Source organism: Aedes albopictus, chromosome 3 (genome assembly GCF_035046485.1).
Source record: "Aedes albopictus strain Foshan chromosome 3, AalbF5, whole genome shotgun sequence".
In the NCBI taxonomy this organism is placed as follows: Eukaryota; Metazoa; Arthropoda; class Insecta; order Diptera; family Culicidae; genus Aedes; species Aedes albopictus.
Genome location: NC_085138.1, coordinates 338,619,859 through 338,642,129, shown reverse-complemented (window position 1 = coordinate 338,642,129; position 22,271 = coordinate 338,619,859). Strand labels below are relative to the sequence as shown.

General features: G+C 38.4%; 1 protein-coding gene across 1 annotated transcript in view; it reads left to right on the top strand.

The window, feature by feature from the left end:
* LOC109424724 (patronin) overlaps window positions 1-22,271 on the top strand; it is a gene marked incomplete in the record, with an annotated part of 310,451 nt that overhangs the window by 210,199 nt on the left and 77,981 nt on the right. Inside the window, 4 exon segments of the mRNA XM_062843097.1 lie at window positions 14,587-14,753; window positions 15,795-15,947; window positions 17,441-17,542; window positions 17,972-18,118. Of these exon segments, the coding sequence (XP_062699081.1) occupies window positions 14,587-14,753; window positions 15,795-15,947; window positions 17,441-17,542; window positions 17,972-18,118 (569 nt within the window).

Sequence of the window (22,271 nt, the reverse complement as noted above, 5' to 3'; positions counted from 1 at the left end):
GATGTACTGTACAAAATTTTATTGCTATTACGAATTTATGAGAAATTTTTAAATTTAGATTCATTTCCATACTAATAAAAGATGAATCTTTGGGCTTCATTTTCTCCAATGCCTACTTTTGTCGAATGTTACTCTTATGCGGTAATGGGCAGTGGTACTTCTCATGGAGTTCATCCTGTGATTGTTTTTTTTTGGATATTTACCAAGGCTTTTGCTTGTAGTTGATTATCTAATTTCTTGCAGTGATCCACCTGAAATTATTTTCGTACAGATTTTCTCAGGATTATTCCCAGAGCTTTTCCCGGGATCTCTACTAGAAATTATCTCGAAATTCTAGAAGCTCCTCTTTTGTAACTCGCTAGCTCACAGCATCGGGGATAGGAGTCTACAGGGTCGTTTACGGACATTGCTATCACACCCATACGCAAATCTGGATTATCCATCCGAACAGGAGCAGATTACGCGGGAGCTCTGTTCACAGAAGACACCGATACGAAGGGCAGGCAAACCAGAAGCTGAAAGGAGGGGGGGGGGGCATCTAAGTACAACAAGGATCCTCGAAGGAACAAGGCTTAAACGGTTCATTTATGAACCCGGAAGACGACACACAAAATGAACTTTACAATTTGATTTGTGACGTCACTTTAAGGTACTGGGCATTAGACCTGTTCACTTTGAAACTTTTTTTCTCCGATTCTCCGTGTCACATCAAATTATCCATCCACATGCAAGAACAAGTCTTCAGTCCAAAATTGAGCCAAATTGGTAAAGATTTAAAGGTGTATCAAATCGATTTTGTGTTTTTTTAGCCGTTTTCACAGAAGTTTACTCAGAAATTAACAAAATTGTTCCGGAAAGGTGCCGGAGATACCGTTAGGATATAGTTAGAACAATACTCTACAACTTTTCCGAAGACACTACGGTGTTTATATTGCGTTTTTCAAAGTTATTCAACATTTTTAGTTAAAAAATCACGAAAAAACACGATGTTTTCACGATTTTACATATAAAAGTCATGTAATTTTACATTATTTTACGTGACTAACTTAATTAGCTATTACTCCTTTGTGTAACGAACATTTCGTCCATACATCGTTTTTGTGTAGCAATTCGTTTTCATTGACTAATTATCAAAAGTATGTCACGTTGGTGCTAAAAATCGCACAGAGTTACCAGCACGAATTAAAACAAAGTTACCCATGATTAAGACGTCATGCCATCGTATTCTAATGTCTTTCGATTTAAGTATCAGAAATGGTGCAGATGATAAGGCTCGAGCCTGCGGATCAGAAGGTCCCAGGTTCAAGCTCAAATACATGATAATTTTTTTTTTCTTTCTTGATGAATGAATCTGCCATGACTTACACGCAATCTCCCAAATAATAATGATCGGGACCTGCCAATTAAGCCCATTACAGGACTAGCTAGATATTTAGTTTACTTGTTGACAATAAATCGTGACGACGAAATCAGCTGGGCGAAATATTGAGCATCTGTTTGATTACGATCAATTTAGCTAAAACAATTCAATACGATGATGGAACTGCTTCTGGATGCAACATTTTTCAGACAACTGTGGATGGAGCTTACTTGTATCTATCCTCCTCTCCTCTTCTTGGCGTAACGTCCTCACTGGGACAAAGCCTGCTTCTCAGCTTAGTGTTCAATGAGCACTTCCACAGTTATTAACTGAGAGCTTCCTCTGCCAATGACCATTTTGCATGTGTATATCGTGTGGCAGGCACGAAGATACTCTATGCCCAAGGAAGTCAAGGAAATTTCCTATACGAAAAGATCCTGGACCGACCGGGAATCGAACCCGTCACCCTCAGCATGTTCATGCTGAATACCCGTGCGTTTACCGCCTCGGCTATATGGGCTCTTGTATCTATCTACCCACAAATCAACACAACTACACGATGAAGGGAAACTTCATTCTTACTATGCACTCTACGGTTTCGAAACAAGGCTATGATGCCAAATTGCAATGAGATGCAGTGCGTAGTTTCATTAACTTATAGCTGGATCGAGACGCAAAAAATCTTATTCCAGGACTCGAACCATGAATTTTCGAATCGACAATCTCATGCTGAACCATCTGCACCAATTTGAAACTAATGCAGATGAGACAAAGAAGTGTAATGACATTTTAATCATGGGTAACATTGTTTTATTTTGTGCAATCTGTACAATTTTTAGTATAGTTGACATCTGGCTTTTGTTTTGGATGGACGAAAAACAACCACAAAAGCTTGGATATTTTTTTCGATAAAAAGTTTTCGGACTTTGTCCGTTATTTCGCTCGCGAATCTACTTTCCGTCGATCGGAACCAGCATCCTACGTAATGGATACCTTGACGGAACGCACCTTCGTTCTGAACTTCCGAGCCCTACCCGGAAAACTGAAGTACGCTGATGTCTTCGACTTCATCGCGAACAAGCTTGGATTTGACCTCTCCCAAGTGAAGCACCTACAAATCAGCAACGGAAAAGTCTATGTCGGGACGGAATCCCCCCAAATCGCTCAAAACATGGTGCAGGAGCACAACATGAAACACGAATATTCCCATGACGGCAAAGCATACAACATTCCGTTGGAAATGGAAGACGGTTCAATTGAGGTTAGAGTCCATGATCTGCGGCCAAGGACCACACACCGAATACTGGCACAACGGATGAGGGAATACGGCGAAATACTCTCGATCCGCGAAGAAACGTGGAAGGATCATCTGCCAGGAATACCGAACGGCGTCCGGATCCTACGGATAAAGCTGGTTAAGCCGATTCCATCATATGTGCAAGTCGACACTGAAATGACCCTGGTAACCTACAGAGGTCAAGTGGCTACATGCAAGCACTGTAATCGGAATGTTCACTACGCACAGAAATGTTCCGAGTATGCGAAATCCATAAAAACATCCGTTAACACCCGGTTGACCATGGCGGAGGCTGTGAAGCAAAACGACACCAACGACGGTTTCATCGAGCCAAGAAAAAAGGGAAGAAAGACTACCAGCTCACTAAATGCACTAGGGAAAAGTCATCTGATCAATAGATCTAACATATCTCTGGCCGACAGCGAAATATCGGTGTCATCGATGGAGCACATGGACACCGAGTTCCCAGCATTGGACGGAACACATAGCGCAAATCTCGATACCAGCTCAGCGGGTGAAACAGCAGACTCGACACCAGTAGCGATCACCGGCAGCTCCTTGCAACTTTCTGGAAGTTTCGATGATGAATCAAGCCACGGAGGTAAACAACATTCGACGATGTCACAATCTGCCATACAGTCTACCAACACATCAACTATCAAAAGGCCTGGATCTCCCCTTGATGCCGACATCAAAAATACCGACAAAAGACAAACAAGATCGCAGTCATCTCGCAGCAAAAACAACTGATAAAACTGTTCACTCAAATCCGATCATCATTCGCAAAGTTTGCGAGCAGACTACTCTCTCACCTACTCACCTTCACCACGGTGTTCTCTTGGATGTCTCGCGTATTTTTCTCTGTGGTAAGCATGAGCAGAGCTAGTGTATGTCTAGCCGAAGCGATACATGATACTGCGCACCTAAGTCTCGTCTTCAACATGTTTACAGATCGTCCTATATGTTCTTCGTTATGGCAGAGTTGATAAGTTATAAAATTGCTACTGTCAACATTAATGCTGTCCGATGTGATACAAAAATCAGCGCTTTGGCAACATTCATCCGTTCTGGCGAACTCGATATAGTTTTTCTTCAAGAAGTGGCGCGGACCAACATCGATATACCAGGCTACAGAATCGAGTACAACGTGGATGAACGTCGGAGGGGAACAGCCATTGCCTTCAAAAGCTACTTCAATTGCAGTAGGGTTAATCGCAGCATAGACTCACGCCTCATAAGTCTGTGCATCAATGGGGTCACGTTCATTAATGTATACGCACCGCCCGGTACACAAAACAGAGCAGCACGTGAAAATTTCTACAATGAAACTCTACCGCACTACTATAATCATGCAAACGATACAGTAGTGATAGGTGGAGATTTTAACAGCGTTGTGAATCAGAAGGATGCAACAGGAACCAATTCGAATAGCCCGATGCTTCGCCGATTCATGAACGCAGCCGATGTTGCTGATAGTTGGGAACTCTTGTATCGTGATCGAGTCGAATATTCTTTTATTAGAGCGGACGCTGCCTCTCGCATTGACCGGATTCTCATCACCAAAAACGCAACTCCGTGGCTGCGGACTGCACACTTTGTAGCAACTGCCTTCTCTGACCATAAAGCCTACATTATCCGAACTGTCCTACCGACTCTTGGCAATGCACCGGGACGTGGAATCTGGCGCATGCAACCCAAAATTCTAGACCAACCAGAAGTAATGAATGAGCTCCGTTTCAAATGGGGATATTGGACAAGAGCAAGACGAAACTATACTTCATGGTACGGATGGTGGATAGGTTTCGCCAAACCAAAACTTATCTCGTTTCTGAAATGGAAATCCTCAATTCAGCACCGAAGTTTTTGTGACACAATGGAACTCCACCATGTGATGCTTCGAGCGGCATACGATCGCTATCACGGAAATCGCCAGCAGTTGCAAACGATAAATCAGCTCAAAGGTCAAATGATCAAATTCCAACGCGACCATAATCTCCAAAACCAACGCTGGAACGATACATACATCGGAGGAGAGAATACGTCAGTGTTTCACATCGCAAGCAAAAAGAAACGAAGAGCAAATACGTCCATTAAGCGGCTTCAAACAGATACTGGAGATACAACGAATCCAACAGTCATCCAGGAAAACGTGTTTAACTACTTCAAACATCTTTATGCGCCATCCCAGATAGTTGAAAACGACCAATTTCTACCATCTCGTAGGATTCCCGAGAACAACGTGACAAATCAACACCTTCTGAATGAAATTTCTTCGGATGAAATCCTGCACGCCATCAAAACCAGTCCTTCTAAAAAGTCGCCTGGTATAGACGGTTTGCCGAAAGAATTTTATAGTAAAGCATGGCATATCATCTGGAGAGAGTTCACGTTTGTGATGAATGATGTGTTAGTTGGAAGGGCTGAGAAATCTTTCTTCGATGGAGTCATAGTTCTAGTGAAGAAGAAGCATAACAGTGATAGTGTAAACAGTTATCGACCTATTTCGCTCTTGAACTTTGACTATAAATTAATTTCAAGAGTTATCAAAAATCGTATGATCAACCTATTACCTCTCGTTCTATCGGAAAAACAAAAGTGTTCAAATGGTAGACGAAACATTTTCGAGGCAACGGCAAAAATCATTGATAAAGTGTGTGAACTAAAAAACGGTAACGGTAATGCTATTTTAGTAGCATTTGACTTTGATCACGCTTTCGATCGGGTGGAACACAGTTTTCTTGCCAAAACTATGGAAAGAATGAACTTTAATCAAGAGTTAATCAACTTGCTGATGCATTTCGCTCGAAATAGCTGCTCAAAAGTTTTGATCAATGGCAAACTATCAGAAGAAATCAAAATCCAGAAATCCGTGCGACAAGGAGATCCATTGTCGATGTTTCTTTTTGTAATATATCTTCAACCACTTTTGGATAGACTATCGGCCACCTTTCCGCGTGCAGTCTTAAACGCGTATGCAGACGACATATCTATGTTCATTGAAAGTGAATTAGAACTATCTTTGGTAGTTGAGACTTTCAAGGCATTCGGCCTCGAATCGGGAGCAATTCTTAACACAAGGAAAACCAGTGCGATGATGATAGGAAATATCCCATTGACAGTACAAAGTGATTGGTTACAGCTGACGAACTCAGTGAAAATTTTGGGGATTGTTCTTTATGAGGATTTCGATGTCCTTGTTCGAGAAAATTGGAGCAACGTACTAAGTGGTTTCCAGAAATGTCTATGGATGAACAATGAACGAAATTTGAATCTTATTCAAAAAATCATCCTCATCAATACTTACGTATCCTCTAAGCTGTGGTATACTGCTTCAGTTCTGCCTCTACCGAAAAAGTTTGCTGGAAAGTTTATATCGCGAATAGGTTCATTTCTGTGGTATGGAAAACCATGGACGAGAGTTGCTTTCGAAACTCTCATCCTTCCCAAACAAAGAGGCGGTCTGAACCTGCATTCACCGCCAATCAAAGCTAAAGCTTTGCTGGTCAACAGGATGATGCATCTTGGTGCCGATCTGCCCTTTTTATGGTCATTCCTTGAAAACAACGCGAACCCCCCGAACATCGCACAAGTTCCTCGGCGATATGATCACATCAGGACAGTGATACTAGAGACAGCTTTCCTCCCTGATAACGTTGCAAGAAATCCAACATCAAGTGAACTATACCACCATTTTTTGAGCCGTTTGAAAAACCCAAAGATCATCCTGGAATCACCAAATCTTGATTGGAAGAAAATATTTAAAAACATTCATTCTAAATGTATGATCTCGTCTCATCGAGCAATATGGTATGAAATTGTGCATGGGAAGGTGGTAACAAATGAATTGCTTTTCAAACGAAATAGGCGACAGGATCCATTTTGTGACAGCTGTCCTGGAGTACCGGAAACAATCGAGCACCTTATTTTTAGTTGTAGCAGAACTCGTCATATTTGGATTTATCAACGAGACCTATTTGTAAGAGCAAAATACCAACTGCGAACTCTTCGTCCACAAGAATGGATGTTTCCTGTTCTAAATAACGAAAACAGACACTTCAGAACCTTTTTACTCAAAACCATGTCACTCTTGTTAGTATATTTAGTTGAAAATAAGTTACCCAAGACTATCGATGAGTATGAATTCTTCAAGCAATGTAATATGTAAATAGCTTTAAAACTGGACAATAAAGTTTTATAAAAAAAAAAAGTATCAATGTGACAAATTTTTGATAATTAGTCAATGAAAACGAATTCCTACACTAAACTAATGTATGGACTAAATGTTCGTAACACATAGGAGCAATAGCTCATTAAATAGTCACGTAAAACAATGTAAAATTACATGACTTTTACGTGAAAAATCGTGAAAATATTGTATTTTTTTGTAAAAATATTGTTTTTTTATAACGAAAATGGTTGAATAACTTTGAAATACGTTAATAAAACACCGTAGTGTTTTCGGCAAAATTGTAGAGTAATGTTCTTTATATTTTAACGGTATTTTTGGTACCTTTTCGGTGCAATTTTCTGGATGTTTGAGTACATTTTCGTGAAAATGCTCGAAAAAACACAAAATCGATTTGATACACCCCTAAACCTTTATTAATTTGGCTCATTTTGGACTGAAGCCTTGTTTCTGCATGTGGATTGATAATTTGATGTGACACGGGTAGGTCAAAAAAAAGTGAACAGGTCTACTGGGCATGTATGCTGAGGCTACAAACACTTGTCGTGGTCGGAATTTTCAGCGTTCTCGCCACCTGTGAGGTGGGGTTTGGCTATGCTTGGCCGACTCGGCCTGAATTTGTTGAAGGAGGCTGGTTTGACTTACGGTTGTACTGGAACATCCGAGCGGTTCACGGAAGATGGTGAAGGCTTGGGGATGCAGTTCGAGGATTCGCAATGGCGGACCGAGAACACCACACAGCTGTAAACAGGTCGGCTACCGGTCTACAGGACCACTCCGGCCATCTTGCCGCCGGAAACCCTGTTCACTCGTCGAAGGTACTACACTACTGCTCACTCGTTCGGGAGGCACATCACCGGAATCACACTCAAGAAAGGGATAAAAGAAAAAATCCCATTGACACGGGCATTTTTCTGCTCAATTTTATCTTGTTTGTCGTTTTCGTGCTTTTGTTATTTTAACAAACCTGCACTTTAACAATCACTCGGAACTATTACATTTTCGTCCTAAACATTTTAACGATTTTACATTTCTAACGACACTGATCCTCTACGTTAAACAATTAAACACGCGCGCACTACTAATTCCTTTGATTGTGGATCACGGTACAAAGAGAATTTGTCCCCGTCCCGGTTCTCTTTTTATCACGCAATTTCGCATAATATTGCGTTGTAACGGCTATGCTCGCTTTTTGTTAAGCTTTTGTTTGCCCACCCTGTTGTACATGTGGTGCCCTCTGTGAGTAAATATAAGGACAACAGGGCTGTCCGGTCTTTTGCTCGAGCTCAAACTGCTCGAATTGTCTGTCACTTGGTAAGGTGTGAAGGTGGAAAACGCACTCACTCGTGTTTTGCATCCAGTGTACGTTCCTATTATTCCTAGTTAGGGGAAACGGGGGAGAAATGGACTTGCGGTGGAGCCAGCAAGTAAATATTGGAACCGAACGGTTACACTTTGGAATTAAAAATTGCTCTTTTGAGAGAAACTGGGACATCTTGAAAAAAAAAACTTTGGGACTAATCCCAGGAGGAAATATTAAGGAAATTTAAGGAGGAACTACCTTTCAATATAATCCCGAGAGAAACTACATGCGAAATTCCACAAGGAAACCTACGAGAACTGTCTAAAAACTGTCTCTGAAAATCCCTGGATGAACTTCTGCAAAAGCCCTAGCGAAACTCTTGGAAAAGTATTCCGAAACCACTAAGAGAAATTTCTGGAAGAACTTTGAGAAAATTTTTGAAAGATCTCCTCGGGGAAGCCAGTTAGAAACTCTCGAAGAAACTCCGGGGAGTACATACTCTAGCACAGAAACCGTAAGAAACCTGAAATCTAGTCTACATAGTCTAGTCTAGTCTACACAAACACAGCCATTCATTGAAAATATCCTGGAAAATGTTAGAATCGACAAATTCCATCGTTTTTCTTGCCATTATTAGTCCTTGCAGCACGTAATGCATCTAAGATGTATTACAAACATTAAAGCACCCAGTCCTGCTGTGTAGCGTTGTTATTGTTATTGAAATCAACGAACGGGGACATCTCATACCAACCGTTCCATATTCTAAGCATGAATATGAAATATTAACAGTGGGAGTGACGTTGCTAAGAAGGCTAATGTCACTCCTAGGTTCTTGGATCCTGGGATGGGACACAGGTATTTACCCCTTATGCCCAGGCCTTTATGCCTAGGCTTAAGCGCCTTCACTCGCTCTAAAAAAACCTTTGAAAACCTGAAATCGTTAAAAATCTCGGAAGTAGCTATTTACGGAAGTAAATACGTAAAAACCTCTGGATATACTTGGGAAAACTCGATCATGCCAGAAAAAGAAAATCTTTGATACTTTCAAGGAAAAAGTCTGCGAGAAACTGAAAATGAATTTAAAGGAGGAATTCTGGAAGGATTTGAAGGAAGAATCATGGGTAAAATTTCTAAATCTCAACATTACTACACGACCAGCACAGAGTACAAACAATCAAAACAGTTTATATAATTTAACGGTCATACAATCTTTTAATTACTGATTGAACTCCTGAATGTTTTTCCTGATTTTTAAGAGTATTTGGATGTCACTGTAAGTGGAAATGTCGAAGCAATTTCTTGCAATCAACCCAGAAGAAATTTTGGAATTCAGCGATTTAGTGGAATCTCTTGGATAATAAATCTTACACACTTATTTCTGAATTGCCTGTTCGGTACTTTTTTGACGAGATTATAACAGCAGTACGATCTCGGTAGTTTCGGTAATCGATTTTACTGAGGCTCAGTAAAACAACTGTCAAATTCGTATGGAAAAGGTAAACAATGCATTTTTGCTGAACGAGCTCGGTGCTCAGCAGTTTTAATCTCGTCAAAAAATTACCGAACTCGGTAATAAAAATTAAGTGTGTATGCTTTTTTTCTTAACATTTTCAACTTAAAATATCCTCAACTTTTGTATAGTTTTTCAGAAGTATAGATATTTTATAACATTTGGGCTATTTTTTATTTAATCACATTTAAAATTTCCCTCTGGAAAAACCTAGAAAACTCAGGGAATTTTAGTTCGTCTCATGAGTAGACACCCTAATGCCGCTTCTATGATTTCCATATTATTCAGGTACAAAATTAATAATGCATGTGCGATTCACATTACTTTTGGTGTAGTTATTGAGCTTTACCATTTCCATTTTGTTAGTTACAAAAGTAATCGATTCTGTATATCCAATTCGTGCTGTTTCTAAATAAATAGCAAAGTTTGTTATAATGACATCAATTTGAAAACAAGGGTTCACATCGTTGTCAATAGTTTGAAATTTTCGGCTTCTGTGGATGATTAAAAATAAAAGATTTAAAATGTTGGTGTGAACCAAAGAACGTATTACTTTGAAATTAACCCGTAGAATCCCAATACTTAAAAGGTGTTAGGGTGGGGCGGGGCAAGATGGGTCGCATAAGGATGGATCACCATAACTTCGTAAATACAAATCGGATTGGTTTGCATTCGTCCACTACTCTTTAATACACTAGTTAGCTATGCTAAAAGTCGATAAAAAGTTCATTAAATACAAAATATGATGTTAAACAAGCAGTTTTAAAAAGTGATCGATTTTGTGCCGTGAAAAAAGTGCGGGGCAAGATGGGTCACCTTTTAAGTAATTAACATTTTCTCAACGAAAAACGTCAAAATATAAGATTTGTTCCGCATTGAACTATGCTCCAAATCCATACTGAGTAAACAAGAGCTACTAGTAAACATTTTATAAATTTATTTGGAATATAAAAAACTTTACGATTTGAGTGGTCCTGAGGCGACTTGAAAATCGATGTTTTTACTAAAAAATTATCATAATTTTATGTTATGATTTTGAGCGTTCATTCCGCTTGATTGAAGTCATTTATGAGATAGTCTTGTAATAAAAAATAAATGATTTTTGAATGCTCCAAAAATACGTTCAAAATTGAAGGTGACCCATCTTGCCCCGCGGCCGTTTATATGGAGAATATATGGAATGTATCGCATAAGAAAAATGGCAAAAAACCATTTTATTTTTTATTTCCAATGAGAGTGAATAATTTTTCAATCAATGCCCCAAACTTTTGTATATTCATGCTGGTCATCTAACAAAATTATTAACATAATCAAAACATGAGTAATGCGCCCGAAAATGGCACTGACCCATCTTGCCCCGCGACCCATCTTGCCCCGCCCCACCCTATATATTGCATAACGTCGCAACCGGGACGCGGGATTCAAAGAAATTTCAGAAGCTTTCAGGAAGGATTTCAGAAGTTTCAGGAAGCTTTGAACATCTTAGGAGGGTCAAGAAACTAGATATTAACCCCCTTCTTCCCATGGATGCTCTATAGCACCATCGATTCCGTGGAAGTTTCGTCGTGAATTTTGTGGCTATTCCAACGGGAATTATTTTTGAAGTTGCAACAGGAATTCCCCTAAGAATTTCACCGGAAATTCCTTTAGGGATTTCACCAAGGGTTCATCTAGAAGTTCTACCGAAAATACCTATTGAAGTTTCACTATGAATTCCCACAGGAGTTCCGTTGATAATTTTTGTGGGAATTCGACTAGCAGTTTCACCAGAAATTCTTCTTGGAATTCCAAATAAGATTTCGGGCACGAGTTCCAACTGGAATTCCTGTGGAACTATCCTCGAAGTTCTACCGGAAATTCCTCTAGCAACACCACCAGAAATTCTTCTAGGAGTTTCATATAGATATCCTTCTGGAGTATAACCGGAAATTTATGTTTGGATTTCACCCATAACTTCTCTAGAAGTTACACCGATTATTCCTCTAGGTGTTCTACTGGGATATCCAGCAGGAGCTGCGCCGGAGATTTTCAAGCACTTTCACCAGGAATTCCTTTTGGTGTTCCAAATATGATCACGTCGCATAACCCATAAATGTATTGAATTGTAATATTTTGGTAGTTTTCTCACAACAACAATTATTATTGTAGATGGTTCAATCCCACTTCCTTAACCTTCCATAACTCGCGCGGTTGACTACCTGCGTCAGCACCACACTAATGCTGAGTACAAGAAGCGAGATTTTTTCAACGTGTTGTACAAAATACAACAGCGCGATCGCTCGAGGATTAAATGAGTGCACACTTACTGGAAGTGAAGTCGAAAATTATTATTGTAATTTATAAGATATCAACATGAACAAATGAGGAGGAGGTTTTATGTCTGTTGGAGAAATAATATTTTAAAATTGTTCTTCTTCAGCGAGCTGGCGAAAATATAAAAAAATTAAAAAAAAATCCTCTGGGAGTTCCACCGATTGTTCCTATAGAAGTATCACTGGGAATTCCAGCAAAAATTCCACCAGAAATGCTTCCAGAACTTCCACCAGAAATTCCTCAAAGTAGTTCAAACCAGAATCTCTCAAGAAGGTCCACCTATTATTCCTCCAGGAGTTCCCGCAGGAGCCGCAGCAGTAATTCGTCTAGGAGTACCATCGAAAGTTCCACTAACAGTTTCATCAGGAATACCTCCAGAATCTAGATGTTCCATTGGGAGTTCCACAAGAAATTCTTCCAGTATTCCTATAGGGATTCCACTAGGAAATTCAACGAAAAATTCTCAAGGAATTCCACCAGTAATTCTGCATTAGTCCCGTAAAGGAATTCGCTTGTATTTCCACCGAGAATTCCCCTCGATGTTCCTACAGGAGAAACATCGGAATTTCCTCTCGAAGTTGCACCAGCAATTTCTCTAGAGGTCTCCTGGGAATTCTTCCGCCTAAAATTTCTCTGGAAGTTTCACTGAGAATTGTTCTCGAAATTCCAACGAGAATGCCTCTAGGAGTTCCTCAGGAAAATCTCCTCTCCTAGGAGTTCCAAAGAATATTTCTGTAGAAGTTCCAGTAAATGATTTTTTTAGTCCCATAAATTATTTCTCTAGGAGATCGATCCACTGGGAATTTCTCTATGAATTCCTTCGAGAATTTCTGGCACAGGATTTTTTTCTCAAAGCTTCAACTGGAATTCCTCCAACCAGAAAGTTCACTCGAGGACCCTCTTTGAATATCTGTAGGACCTCCTCCGCTAATACCCAGGTATTGTTGTAGGAGATCCACCGTGAATTACCGCAGAAGATCCACTGGGAACTGCTCTAAGACTTCCACCGATGAATCCTGTAGGGAGTTCCATCCGAGATTTCTCTAGGAATTACAGCAAGAATCTCTCCAGGAGTTCGGCCAGGAATTCGTCTAGGAGTTCCAAAAAGAATTTCTCTATAAGTTTCTTGAAGTAACACCGAGAAGTCCGGCAGAAGTTTTACCGGGAATTCTTGTGCGAATTCCACTGGGAATTCTTCTCGAAGTTCAAAAATTCCTACAAAAAATTCCTCTAAGCGTTCCAAAGAGAATTTCTCCAAGAATTCCTCAAATTATTTCTTCATGTGTTCCTCAGGAAAATTCTTTCTGAGTTCTACCGCGAATTTCCTCTAGAAAATCCACCGTAATTTTGTATATAAGTTCCGCTAGGATTTTGTTTGTTTGTTTACTAGGATTCCTCTCGAAGTTCTAACGGAAACACGACTAAGAAATTATATCAAGTTTGTTTGTATCATATGAGGCCGTATGAATAAAACTGAGTACTCTTTACTCAGATCTCTGAGAAGACTCTCTAGAGGAGCAACGACAATTTCTCTAGGAGTTTCACACGAAAGTCTTTTAGAAGTTGCACTACAAATTCCCGCAGAAGTACCTGAAATTTCTCTAAAGAGATCTACTGGAAATTATTGTAGGTGTTCCACACTGGGAACTTTTCTGATGTTCCAAAAGGAATTCTAGGACTTAAACTGAAAATCTCTCTAGGATTTTCATTGGGAAATCTTCTAGGATTACCTACAGAAAATCTTCAAGGTGGAAATTTCTCTAGGTGCTAGTAGCTAAAGAGTTCCTCTCAGGGTTCCAGGGAATCCTTCTCAGGATTTCGAGTTATTCCTGCCAGTATTCTCGGAGAACCCCTTTAAGTTTTTGGGGAAATCCCTTCAGTTTAACCTGGGATAATCTCACTCAGGTATCTGGGAGAATTCCTCTCTGGATCTAGGGAGTGTGCGTCCATGAACTCTGGGTAAATCCCTCTCACTGTTTCTCTCAGCATTTTGGAGGAATACGCCCCAAGGGATTCTAGGGGAATCCCTCTCAAGAATAAGGGGGTATTTCTCCTAGAATTCTGGGAGAATCTCTCTAAAGATTCAAAGAGAATTCCTCTCAAGACTCTGAGAAAACTCACAGTACTCTGATAAAATAAATATAAAGATTTTAGGGTTCTGGGGAAATACCTCTTATAATGCTGGAAGTCATTTTCATAGTTCTAGAATTCCTTTCAGGATTATGGGGGGAAATCTTCTCAGTATTCTGAAAGAATCCTTTTCCGCACTGGTGCATAATGTTTATAATGCAAATGATCTGTATCATGAATATAATATGCAACCCCTCGTGCAACTCAAATGAGTTGCATTATAGAAATTCGTTGCAAGAAATTTCGTGTTCAAAGCGTTACAAAACTTATGGCCAGCTTCGTTGGATAAATGTACAAACTGTGCTAGTTTTTTCCCTTAAATAACTATTAAGTTTTTAATAAAAAACAACTTTCGGCTGCTTTATTTTTGAATCTTAATAAGGAAAATGTTTTAGGAAAATAGCTACTTTTAGTGTGAAGATTTTTAATGTCAGAAATTGCACATTCTAGTTTGTTTCTAACCCATATCAACCCATTCCACTTGCAGATGACAGCCAGTCCGGGTTCGAAGATGCCACCAAGATATCCACCATCAAGCTAAAGCTGGAGGAGAAGCGCCGCCTGATTGAGCAGGAAAAACGCCGGATGGAGACCGCCTGGTCCAAGCAGCTGCAAACGGTTGGAAAACAAGCCTTTTTACAAGCTATTAACAAGGTGAGCGGGGGACTACTTTCCTGTGGTAATCTAATGTGAATGCTTTCGTTCTTGGGTTAGAAAGTGCTAATCCCAATTTCTACCTTTGAAAACTTGGTGGTTTTGTGGTTTTTTTTGGGGTTTCCTTCTGTAGAATTGAACGGGATGCAAGTAGTTCTGCTTGTGTTGCACTGTAGTTTGTCTTCTAAGTATCTAGTTATATAAGTCCACAGTGTGTTATGTGAGTTTGTGTTGCGAATCAACAATGGTTTTTTGAAGTTTTATTGACAATTTCGTAGTTCAATAAACTGAGAAAGCAGTTTTGTTCAGAATGATTTATAATTAGAAGAAAACGATAACGTCCGAATGACAAAAAAAGTAATAAAATATCGACCAGAATACTTCTACGTTTTTGGATGTTGTCTAGGGTCAGTCTAAACGACTAATTTTGGTTACCCGACGTTTCGGCCGGCTTTATTTAGCCTTTATCAAGAAAATAAATTGTTTGCTTGATAAAGGCCAAATAAAGCCGGCCGAAACGTTACGTAAACCAAAACTTACCCTCTCTAGATTGACCCTGGATCAAGAAACCCAATATTCAGAAACGAAAAAGCAATAATAATTCTAATTGAAAATATTCAATTTTGGTAATCATTCTGGAGAGAACGACTTTGCATGTGTTGGAAACCTTTCGATTCTCAATACATCTTTAAGAATCAGGGATCGAACTGTTTTTTTTTTATCACAAATATATTTTAAGCAACTCCATAGTATCACCTTCATGACCTTGCACTCAAGTTGTGTTCATTTAAATTAAGAAGTAATTTGTAGATAACTAAGGATGTTTTTACTATCATATTATCTATATCCATTCCATACGATTATGTCCTACCCTGTGGTGACGGGAATTACCTGTGTGGATTACAACCATCTGTACCTGTACATATGCATATGTACAATTCCGTTCCACCGTCGTTCATTTTTGCCATGCGTCAACAATCCAAACCCACCAAAATTCCACCAACCAAAACCAACTGCACCAACAAAAACCATCCCCAGCAGGGCAAGGGTGGTGGTGGCGGCAGCATGTCGGAATCGGACACTTCCAAAGAGTCCCCCGAGAATGCGACCAATATGATGATGGTGGAGGACAGCATCACTACCATCACCAGTACCAGCACCGTAGATAGAGCCGAACGACCGTGTTCTCTAAAGGTAATGGTCCCCGAAACGAGATGGCCTTTTCCCATACACACACACGTGCTTCGCCAAATGGACTGTTTTTGTCAGATTTAGGTTTCATGTTTTGGTTATTTCTTTAAAAGACAACTATGTTTCAACCCTCTAATACCCAATCCCGCCTTTAAACGGGGTATAGTTTGAGCATTTTTGTAATTTTTGTTTCGTGGAAAATCATTTTTTTTATATTTTTGGCTGATATTTAGGACTGTTCTGTATATCTCAAAATGGTTTTTGGTGTATTTTAAAACGTATTTACATTTTTTAAAAATCATTGAAAAATTTATGTTTTAGTCACCTTTTAGAAGTCTTTGTTTATTTTGTATTGAATCGCTACAATTAACATATTTTAAATTTTTCCCAAATCATTCTATCCTTGTTTAATATTTTAAGGGAATCGAATACACTCTAAAATTATTTTCCTTAAAATTACACGAAAAATAAAATTTTCTGTGAAAAAAATTTAAAATAATATTATTTGAACAATAATCATAAAATCTCAAAATGTTTTCATCTCAAAAAATCGCTTCCAGGAAAAATATAAAAGTGTGGGGATGTTCAAAAATAAAAATTAGAAAAATCAAAAACTGAAATTCACGAAATCGAGAATTAAAAAGAATCATCTTCCAAAACATGTTTAAGGTTGAAGGATTCGTCATTAACATAACCGTCATCATCAAAAATGCGAAAGCAGTTTTTTCGCTCAAAACTTGAATGTTTGCATTGAAAATGTATTCACTGCACTCCATTCTGCACCCGCAATACAGTGAATATACTTTCATTGCGAAAATTTCAACTTAAAACGTGAAATCTGCTATTGTATTTTCAATGATGACGGTTATGTCAATGACGAATCCTTCAACCTTAAATCGATTTTAGATGACAAAAAATGATATTTAGATCAAAATCAAAAATTTGGGTATTAGAGGGTTAACTAATAATGAGTTCCTCATATTTAATCTAGTCAGTACTAATTTTCTTAACATTTTTAAACTCGCGTCCTAAAAATTGCAACTCGTACAGAAATACCTCTAATCACATTTTCCTGCTGATCGGAAAGTCCGCACTTCCGGTAAACTATTAAACCCTGAAGTAAGCTGCATTATTTGGAACATAGTTGTCTTTGAAGTAAACATAACAACAGCTTTAAATCTGATAAACGAAGTCTGTTTAATCTGCGCAACAACCACTACTTCCCACTATGCTTCAACTTCCCAGAATTCGGACGTTTATCAAGCTTAGTTTGTTTGCAGAACATTTTGGTCAGTTCAAAATTTACCCCCCTTTGCGCTTCCTATTGTTTGCTTAGTTCAAATTTGTTTTGCTTCAATAAAACTGCAAAATGCATGTCGCTTAGTTCTATGGCTTAGGCTTACGCTTAGTTTTGCAATGTATTGCTGCGAACCGATCAATTGCAATTAGCTGTTTTGATTTTTTTTCACACCATGACCAATTGTCTTTCGGAACAGGATCTAGACGATCAGAGTAAATACGAATCAAAGTGGAATGCACAAATCATCGAACCGAAGAAAACGCCAGATTTGGAGAACATGGACTTGGAACAGTATCAAGTAAATAAGTTTTCTTTCAAATAGCCCCCTTTTCTCCTCTGTTGTGGATTTTTTTCTGTTTTTTTTAATATTTCGTTTGTATGCTTGCTAACAGTTTTTCAAGCGTATTTCCTAACGAAATTTCAGTCATATAATCCCAAAGTTTGCTAGATTTATCAAGAAAAACGAAACTAATCGATTCCAATCAGTGATCATCCTTGGAGAATCAACATATCAATTCGAATAACATTTGCCACCGTCTCTAATAACCGCATCCTTTCGCTTTCTTCTTCTCGTATGCTTGTTCCCGTTTCATGTTTCATTCCACATCCGCTCCACATTGACTCCATACAACCCACAAACCCCATTTGCGCCCACCTGCATCCCATCAAATACCCGCGATACACCACAATCGCGCCGCCAATCACACACACAAAAAAACTAAAACAGCAAAGTATATCAAAAATGAACTCCAACCTGCACGACATTCAGGCCGACATCCAACGTCTCACGCAGCAGCAGACGCAAATCCAAGCGCAAACCCTCCAAGCCCAACAGCTGTTGCATGCCCAGCAGATCGCCAATCTGCTGAATCAGGTAAGTTGAGAATCACTGTTTCATTGCAAATCACATTACATTGACATTTGATCGTTGCATACCACACTGATGTGAAATATTGTCGATAATTATAGATTGTGACCCAGCAGATGAAACTATGAAGTTTTGAAATTATTATAGGGGAGCTTGTGTATTTTCGGCCTTTTATCCTCTTCGTCTATTGAACTCAAAGTTTGCCACAAACCTTTCCAATTGTTTCCGTTTTTTTTTTGATAATAAAAATACAAAAAAAAAATAAAAAAATAAAACGATTGGATGAAAAATAGGAGCACTTTGCTGAAGATGGGTTCCGTGCCCCTAAACTTCGTAATAAAAAACGCTTGTTACCTTACTTACTGGGATATATGGGGGGGCTACAATTCGCTCCGCTGAATCTACGCCAGGTGAAGTATTTTTCTCCACTGGACTCGATCCTGGGTCAATCATTTCCAGTCTTTGATTGCTTTAGGTTCTCTTCAATAGCAAACAGCGATCTTGTGTGCGTACTACCACGAAATTGCGGGCCTCTTCCTATCTCTCTTTTGAATGTCAATTTCTTTATTTTGCTGTGCACAACAGAACATGTGCTCGATGAACAAATTGAGATTTGAATTATGAAAAGAAATCCACGTACTGCGGTGAGACTGAAAAGAAGATAACCATGTGCGACTGTGGAATCGAGTTCAGTTCTAGGCCTACTGGCGACGGAGATTGGGAGTCGTGAGTTCGAGTCTCACCGGAGTACGTGGATTTCTTTTTATAATTCAAATCTCAATTTGTTCATCGAGCACAGGTTCTGTTGTGCACATGGATGTCAAAACATTTTCAACAGAAAGTTATTAAGCAATTTTCACAAATCATTTCAGAGATTGTTTGAAAAAATCGTCCAGGGATTCCTCTGAATATTTATTCAGAAATTTCTCTGGGCATTCGTTTGGAGAGTATATTGAAGATTCCTTTAGAAAATCTACCAAAAATTTTTTCAGAAATATTGTTTTTTTTCTAAAGAAATCTGTTCGAGTATTCGGCTAAAAATTCCCACACGGATTCTTTCAAAAAATCTTCTATGATTTTATTCAAATTTGTTTAGAAAATTTCTCCTATTCTACAAATTCTACAAAGAATTGTTTCAAAACATCTTGCATGATTCTGAAATTCTTCCATTTTTTCCATAAAATTATTCATGAATTTGAGCAGAAATTCCTCCAGGGATATTCAAAAATTCGTTCAGAAATTTCTTTAAACATTTAGTCAAAAATTTCTTCAGAGATTCCTTTAATAATACTTTCAGTGAAGCCTTCAGAAACTATTACAGAGTTTTTCGGTAAATGTTTCAAAAGTTCGTACTGGAGTTACTTTGGAAATTCTTCCAAGAATATCACCAGAAATTCCCACAGCAACTTACAATTTCTCCAGAAATTCCTCAAGAAGTTTCACAAAGAATATTGTATGAAAGTTGTGTATGAGTTTCTGCAGAATTTCCTCCAGGGATTTATTTGGAAAATCCATCAGAGATTTACTCTACTTCTTCCGGGACTTTTCTAGATTTTTTTCCGAAGAATTTCTTTTTGCATTCTCTCAAACGATCTTCCAAGGATTTCTCCCAAAATTTTCTCCGGGGTTTGCTTTAGAAATTGCTCGAAGGATTTTTTTTAAATCTGAATTTCTGTCAGAAAATCTTCCTGGGATTTCTTTGGAAATTCCTCCAGGGATTTTTTTTTAGTGTGAGATCCACTCGGGAATTTTCTGCAGGGATAGAAACCTAACTCCCCTAGGGGTTCCTTCCCAAATTTTTCGAGGGATTCTTTCAGAAAATCTCCCATGGCTTTTATTATATATGTACTAGCTGTCCTGGCAAACGCCGTACTGCCTGCCTACTATGTTTTTTTGACATTCAGCTCCGTAGGGACGCCTCCGCAAAGTCATCTGTATGGGAACCCCCGTTTCCAGAGACCAGAGGGGTCTCACACCAAACTAAGAACCTTCCCCAGCCCCAAAAGTATCCACATACAAAGTTTCACGCCGATCGGTTCAGTAGTTTCTGAATCCATAAGGGTCAGACAGACAGACAGACAGAAATTAATTTTTATATATAGGTATATATGTAGATAGATGCCACTAATTATTACATTAGAAATATCTCCAGATTATCCTCAAGAATTATTTTTTTTTTTTTAATTTTTTCCAAGGATTACTTTGTAAAAACTTCCAAAGATTTTTCGATAATTCCTCCATGAACCCTTCCTGAAATCCATCCTAGGATTTATTTAAAAAAATCTTTCACCAGTCCCCCAAATTCTTTAGGGGACTCCTTTGGAAACTCCACGTAGATTTACTTTAAAAAATCATTCAGGAAATCCTAAAGAAATTCAGCCAGAAATTCTTTCATAAAATCTTCTAAGGATTCCTTTCGACTTTAGAATGTCCTCCAGAAATTTTCCCAAGAACTCCTTAAGAAAAACTTGTTCGGATGGCTTTCAAAAACGTTGCATGGATACCTTTACAAAATATTTCAAGAATTCTTTAAAAACAATCTTACACAGATTGTTCCAGAAATTCATCTATGAATTTCTTCAGATTTTTTCCCATAGAGCTTCCTCCAGAAATTTTTCAGAGCATTCATCTGGGAAACCTTCCCTGAAGGTACTCAAAAAAATACACTATTGATTTTTTTTATAAAATGATTCACGGATACATTAGAAATAAGAAATTCAGCACCCCTTCAAAATTTTCTCAGACTCTTTCTAAATAATTTTCTTCAAGGATTGCTTTAGAAATTCTACAAGATATGATAAAGGAAATTTTTCAAGGCCTCTTCACATTCTTTTAGATATTTTTTCAAAACATTTCTCTTCCAGAAATTGCTTCAAGGATTTCTTAAGAAAGTCTTCGAAAATCCTCCAAGGATTTCTTAATAAAGTTTTAGAAAATCCTCCAAGGATTCCTTCAGAAATTTTTCAACAAATTCTTTCAGAGATTCAGAAGTATTCCACGAAGAGTGTTCAGGTGTTTCTCCAGGCGTTCTTCCTGGAGTTTCTTCAGAAAATTCCACTATGAATTCCTGAAATACTTTTGTTTTTTTTTTTTTCAAAAATTCTTTTAGGAAATCATTTAGAAGTTTCATCAGATTTTTTTTTCAATTTTCTTCTGGAATTTATTCAGCGATACTTTCGGAAATATCTTTCGAGACTTCTTCAATATTCCTAGAATTATTTCAGAAATTTCAGGGATTTCTTCCAAAGTTGTTCCATGGATTCTTTCAGAAGTTATTGCAGCGGTTCCTTTAGGGGCCGTTCATAAACTACGTAGACTTTTTGGGGGGGTAGGGGGGGGGTCTGTCTAAAGTATACGCACCATACAATTTTCAAAATTGTTGTATGGACAAAAGTCTACAAGGGGGGGAGGGGGGTTGTCTAGGTTGGCCAAATTTTGGTATACGTGGTTTATGAACAGCCCCTTAGAGATCAGAATTTAACACTCTTAAAAAATTAGGAATTTAGACGTGACGTAAACCATCAATGTACTTAAACATTTCATGACTGAATGGCAAATTTGACTGAATTTTAAATCCATCATGTAAGTTCGAGTTTGTTTCACAAGAACATATCAACAAACCTATCTGATTGGATACGTAGAAACAGTTTTACATTTATCATTTGTCTCACAACTCGATGATATAGCCGAGAGGTATAGTACGTGCCACTCACTCAGCGGACCAGTGTTCGAATCCAGCTAATAATTTACTTACATATGTTTTATCTCTCGCTTCGACTCTAGCGATTACTAGCTCGACTTTATTTGTGTTAGTAATTTGGAAAATCGACCTGATTTTTTCTCTCAAAAATTTATATTCAATTATTTAGCAGACCATAAGTGTAGCATTTCGAAGTCAAATCAAGGTAAAATAGATATATTGTTATGCACCTCCAAAAATGAATAAAATTCAAACTCATCTCAAAAAGTTTCTAAGGGTGCCCCAACAGATTTGAGAATGGCATTTTTCTACATTTTCCATGAGCTTTTATGTACTACGGTACTACTAATGGAATTTCTGATCACGCCAAAAGTTTTTTTTGTCGAACAGTGTTATATTCTACCGTTTTTGGTCAATTCAAAAAAATTGTATGCAACTCGTTGCAAAACTCGATTTTTA